The sequence below is a fragment of the Monoraphidium neglectum genome (assembly GCF_000611645.1).
Source record: "Monoraphidium neglectum strain SAG 48.87 unplaced genomic scaffold scaffold01311, whole genome shotgun sequence".
Lineage (NCBI taxonomy): Eukaryota > Viridiplantae > Chlorophyta > Chlorophyceae > Sphaeropleales > Selenastraceae > Monoraphidium > Monoraphidium neglectum.
Window position 1 is genome coordinate 9,577 of NW_014012317.1, and position 5,761 is coordinate 15,337.

Consider the following 5,761-nt stretch of genomic DNA (forward strand, 5'->3'; position numbering starts at 1 on the left):
CCCGCCCCTGCCGCGGGTGTTTGTGGCGGCGCAGTCCCGCGCGCCCCCGCGCGCCGGCGGCGCCGCCGGGCTTCTGCAGAAGCAGCCGCCGCCGCCGCCGCTGTTCCACGAGGCCGCCGTGTGGCTGCGCGGCTTCCCCGGCCCCCACACCGTGCTCTTCACCAGCAACCGCCTGGGCGACCTCTCCACCCCAAACCAGAGCGTGTCCCTCACCCTCGTCGACCCGACCGGCGCTGCCGCCCCAAAGCCGGTCCTGCGGCCGTCCCCGCCCGACGCCGCGCCAATGGCCAACGGCGGCACGCTCGTCCCCGGCACCGGCGGCGCCGTCGTGCTGATCGACTACCAAGGGCAGGGCCGGCGCGGCGGCGGGCTGGCGGCGCTCAATGTTGCGACCGGCGAGGTCAAGGACGTTGTGTCGCGCGTCGGCGCCGGCGGCGGGCGCTTCTCCTCACCCAACGACGTCGTCATTGTCCCCCTGCCTTCCAGGGCGCAGCCCGCGGGCGCAAACGCGACGAGCGGGCGCTACGCGGTGGCGCTGTTTTCGGACCCCGCATACGGCTTCGACCAGCAGTTCAGGACGGGCGAGCCCGACGTGGGCGAGTATGTATGGGCGGTGACCCTCCGCCTTCCGCCGACGCCCGGGCCCGGCCCGGCCGCGGCCTCGGCCGCCCGGCGTCGCTGGTGGCCCGAGGCGGTGGGGCCGGCGCGGGTGGTGGCCGGCGGGTTTGTGCGGCCGAACGGGCTGGCGATATCCCCGGACCGCCGCACGGCATACATCTCAGACACCGGTTATGTCAGCGGGGGCGGCACCGTCTCCAACGGCCTGATAGACACTGCGATGGCGGGGCCGCCGCTGAGGACCTGGAGCAGCCGGCCGGCCGCGGTCTACGCGTTTGACCTGGTCTTTGCTGGTGCCTCGCCCCCGAGCGTCGTCCTGGACAACAGGCGGATGTTTGCCGTCGCCGACGTCGGCGCGCCCGACGGGCTGCACTGCGACGCCGACGGGCGGCTCTGGAGCGGAGAGGGGGACGGCGTCTCGGCGTACGAGCCCGACACCGGCCGCCTGCTGCTGCGCGTGCGGCCGGGGGCCGGCGGCGGCGCGCGCGCGGAGGGGGTCGCGAACTTTGCGATCGTCGGGGGCGGGGCGGGCGGGGGAGGGCTACTGGTGATGGGCCAAGAGCAGGCGGCGACAGCGGTGCGGCTGCCGGGGCTGCGGGCGTTCAACATTGACTCGTGGCTGGACTAATCGCACACATGAGAGCAGTTCCTGCCATCAGGCAATGGTATGCACAATATGGGTGCAGCACCGCTTGGCTGTGCACGACCCTTTTCAAAATAGCTTCGCTCAGCACACTGCGGCTTAGCTTTGGCACAGCTAAACCCTAAACCCTCGGCACCCACCTGGTCTTGTCTTGTCACTGTACACCACAGCCCTGCTGCTTCGACGCAATAGCTCGCCTTGCTTGCCCACCATCGCAACCCAACCATGATGTTAGTGGGCCGGCCCTTGTTCTTGGCTCGTGGGGATGTGTCTCCAGACCATGCTGCCGGCGGTCCCGAGGCGAGCAGGGGCCCTCACGCACGTGTGGCGGTGACGGTGCGGTGCGGGACGGGGAGCATGTCCGTGTACAGTTGTGGCGCTGCACTTGTATACGGTCGCCACGTTTTTGCAACAGCTGTGCTCATTGTCATCCAGCCAGCTGCATTTCGTTTTTTTGGCAGGACTGTTCTGCCTGGCTTGCTAAGACCTAACCTGAGTCGCTGACGTTGCGCTCTGCTTGCTTTGAAGCAGCGTTCACGTGGCACGCAGCAGCGACGGCCCTGTTCCACTCCCAAGTGCACATACTCCCCAGCAGGGTCGATTAAGGCAGCTGAGTTAGATGCTGAGCGCTCCCCAGCCTGTTATAGCGAAACGATCAGGTGAGCATTGGCGATGTAACCTGTGGTTGCATATTTTACAGACACATACATATTAGGGTGACTCATGACATCCAAAAGAGAAAGTCTGAGTCAACGGCAGAGCCACGAACTGCGAGCAGCAGCCTCCACGCGCAACCAAGGCTCCTGCAGAATATCTGGGATACAGGACTGGAGTTCCCATTATCTTCACTTTTCATAATGTTTCCTATCCAATCAGCGTTGATCACGTGAGTGGGTGCGTGGGTGTGTGCGTCGCAGTGACGCTGCTCTCAAGTGAGTCAGGTGTGCGGGTTTGTGACGCGTGGTGATGCGGCACAAACGCATGATGCAAGCATGGATTTGATGCGGCATAGCAATGACGATGGCAGAGGTAAATGCTCCGCTCCACTGCACGGGCCCGGGCCCGTGCGCATAGCGGCAATAGGGGAGAGATTGCAGGCAAAACCGGCGGCGCCCACGCTTTCAAAAATCTCGCGGCAAGGTCTGCGCCAGAAAAAAGTCAACCACCGAGGTCAGCAGTCGCAGCGGCCGTTGCATGAGACGTTGGTTAAGACGTTGGTCAGTCAGCTTGAAACGGCTCAGAGCAGCTTGCATCAGCTCAGACGGGGTCAGCTTGGCGAAACCAGATCATACATCCTGGCTACTTCCTCTCAGTGCCCTGCCCCGTGGTGTCGGTCCAGTTGGTGCCAGTGCTGGGTGTGCCCGGGTCCGAGTCGTCCTTCAGGCGCTTGGTGGTCTCACGCACCTTGGATTCATTTGTTTGTGCGTTGGACGGACGCGAGGATCAGCAGCGGCATGGGTTGAGCGGGCGGTGGGAGTTACGACGCCGCCCGGGCAGGGGGGCCGGCCGCAGGCTCGTGCCATACAGTTGCAATTCAGCCGATGCCTTTGTGGACCCCACAGGGCGCTGCTCTACAAGATTTGCGGTGCAGCCCCACCTGGGACCACGTCTCCTGGAACTGAGCCCAAAACTTGGCCCTCTCCTCCTTCTGGGGGCCCCTGCTGCTGCTCGTCATGCTCGACAAGGGCCCGCTGGCGCCCGCCGCCGACGCCGCGGCCGCCGCTGACGACGCGGCCCCCGCAGAGCCCGCCGAGGACGCCGCGACCCCCGCCCCCAACGTCGCCGCCGCCGCGGCGCCGGCGGCCGGCGTGCGCGCCGATAGCGTGCGCGCCGACGGCGTGCGCGCCGCGACGGGCGACACCGGCAGCGAGGGCTCGTACAAGGTCGCGGGGGCGTGCCGGCTGATGGGCAGCTCCGCGGCGCCGGCGGCGGGCTCGGGGCCGGGGGCCTTGTAGCCAGGCGGGGGGTCCACTCCCTTGGTGCTGCGGAGGGTCGGGCCAGGCGGGGTGCCCACGGCGACCGAGGCTGGGTCGAATGTCTCCTTTTCAGAGGGGTCGAGTTGAGGTTGCGGCGGTCAAAGGTTGCAGTGGCGGTCAAAGATTGCGGTGGCGGTAAAAGGTTGCACGGGCGGTCAACGATTGCACCTGCGGTCAAAGATTGCACTGGCTGGCCTCTAGGTGCAAGGAAGGGGCCTAGAAACGCATGAAGGTCATAGGACCGCAGCTGGAACCCAGTGAGCATAATCAAGCCAAGGGGGTTTGCGGCAGGCCTTGTATCACCCCACAGCGTTCAGAGGCCAGGCCGCCGGGCCCCACACAGAGCCCCTGCCCCGTCTTGGCGCGCACCGTCTTGGCGAGCCGCCTGACCCTGCGCTCGCGCCGCCGCTTGAGCAGGATGGCGGCCAGGACGATGAGGGCGATCACCAACAGGCTGCCCACGATGATGGGGGCCAGCGCCCACAGGGGGAAGCTGCTGCCTTGCGGGGCGCCTGCGCGCGGGCGTGCCGTGAAGAGCGGTGGAGCGTGTGCGAGCGTCAATGAGGAACAGAGCACTGGCAAGGCTTGAGACTGGCGGCGGGCCTCCCGCGTTGATGTCAACCCAAGCTTCCTGTTTGCTTCCCCTTTGGGACACGTGCCGTGACCCAGCGGGGCCGGGCCCAAGGCCCCGGCCCAAGCGATTACGCAGACATATCCCACATCCTCCCACGCGGCAGACCCCTTCTGCGCCCCCTCCGCGCGGACCAACCGCCCCCCTCACGCTTGAAGACGGGCCTCAGCTGCAGCGTCGGCCGGTGCGTCACGCCGTTGGCGGCCAGCTCCTTGCTCAAGCTCCCGTCCGCCGCCGCCGCCGTGATCCGCGCAGCGACCGCGTCCGGCTGCGGCGTGGTCAACCAGTAGACTGCCTCCACGCTGCCGTCCGACGGCGCAGCGGCGAGCAAGCGGCGCGTGGCGGCGCCGGCGGCGGCTGGGGCGGCTGGGGCGGCTGGGGCGGCGGGGGCCGCGGGGCGGACGTCCAGCAGCGAGACCGACGGGGCGGGGACGCCCGCGGCCGCGGAGAGGGCCGCGGCGATGCCGGAGGTGAGTTTCGGGGTCCATTCGTCAAAGCCCAGGCCGGAGAACGAGAGGTTTGCCTGCAGGGCGGCGGGCGCGCGGGTGTGTGTGTGCCGCGACGTCGGAGTGTGACGACGTCGCGTGGGCAATGGCTGGTGGCGGGGGATGGGCAAGCTCGCGCGCGCGCTGCAGCCTCGGTCGCAAGCAGCTCCTTGCCCTTGAAATTCACCGCGCAAGGGGCCCTCACGCACGCTCGCCGCACCCTGCGCCGCGCCGCCGACAGCCCTCGACCGATACTACACCCAACAAAGCGTTCCAACAACACCAGACACGTGCGTGTCAAACAATTGAGCGCGCACCAGAACGCCGTCCTTGTCAGGGACCGCCACCGGGCAGCTGGCGCGGCCAAAAGCGACCGCAGCGGCGGGGTCGGACCCAGGCTGGAAGGGCGCGCAGAGCTTGTCCTGCTTTATGCAGAGGTTGAGGCGTGCCTTGGCGCAGTCGTTGGAGTTGGGGTCCTGCGGGAGGATTGAGGGTGCAAGGCAGGGAGAACGGGTGTTCTGGGGGGCGCAGGTGGGCGATGATGTCAGAGGGCTGGAGTAGGCTTGCGCCCCGCGCAACTTCAGGTGGTCATTGACTTGGGGCATTTGCAGGTGTGAAAGAGACGCACGCCGGCCAAACTCAAGCACTAAAGCAAGGCGCAGTGGCTCACGCACATGTTGGCATGTTCAGAAACACACACGTGCACGCACACATGTGCGCGCGCATGCACACACGTGCGTGCGCACGCACACACGTGCGCGCGCATGCACACACGTGCGCGCGCACGCACAGCCGTGCATACACATACACACACGCACGCGTGCCCACCCGGTAGCACTGGCACGGCGACACATCCAGGCCCTGCCCCTCAAAGCACTGCCCCGCCAGGAACGACGCCAACACCGCCGCCGCCGTCGAGTTGGTGGCCGCCTTGGGCGCGGCCTCGCACGCGACCTTTGCCTCCTTGTCGCCGCCCTTCTCCTTGCAGCGCGCGTCGAGCGCCTCGGTGCACTCCTTTGACGCAAACCCTTGCAGCGCGCAGGCACAGACCGGCGCGCTGCTGATGGCCGCGCCTGCCGCCTTGGCCGCCGGCGAGGGGGAGGCGGCCGCACCCTCTGCATACTTGGAGGGGGCATCCTTGGCGGCAACGTCCTTGGCGGCGGCGTCCTTGGCGCCAGGGGCCGGGTGCTGCTTGGCCGCGTGGCCGGGTTCGTCTGTGGCCTTGTGCCCAGCAGCGTGCATCTGCGACTTTTGAGCCTCGCCAGGTGACGGCTCTTTGGGGGGCGGGCTGGGCTGGGCTGCGGGTGCTGGCGCCGCCGGCGTCGGCGCCGGCGCCTGGGCCGGCGCGGGCGCGGGCGGCGGAGAGGGCGCCGCGGCGGGCGGGGAAGGGGGCGGCAGCGTGGGCGAG

General features: G+C 68.0%; 2 protein-coding genes across 2 annotated transcripts in view; one reads left to right on the plus strand and one right to left on the minus strand.

Moving 5' to 3' along the window:
- MNEG_7430 (hypothetical protein) overlaps positions 1–1,246 on the plus strand; it is a gene marked incomplete at both ends in the record, with an annotated part of 1,766 nt that extends 520 nt beyond the window's left edge. The window contains one exon of the mRNA XM_014044099.1: positions 35–1,246. Coding sequence (XP_013899553.1) covers positions 35–1,246 — 1,212 coding nt within the window. The remainder of the gene's footprint in view (positions 1–34) is intronic.
- A 1,314-nt stretch (positions 1,247–2,560) lies between these two features.
- On the minus strand, positions 2,561–5,595 carry MNEG_7431 (hypothetical protein; the record flags this gene model as incomplete). Its single annotated transcript, XM_014044100.1, has 6 exons — positions 2,561–2,665; positions 2,859–3,302; positions 3,607–3,749; positions 4,019–4,391; positions 4,671–4,829; positions 5,182–5,595. 6 exons carry the CDS (start codon positions 5,593–5,595, stop codon positions 2,561–2,563), a joined length of 1,638 nt encoding a protein of 545 aa, XP_013899554.1.
- Positions 5,596–5,761: the final 166 nt, after the last annotated feature.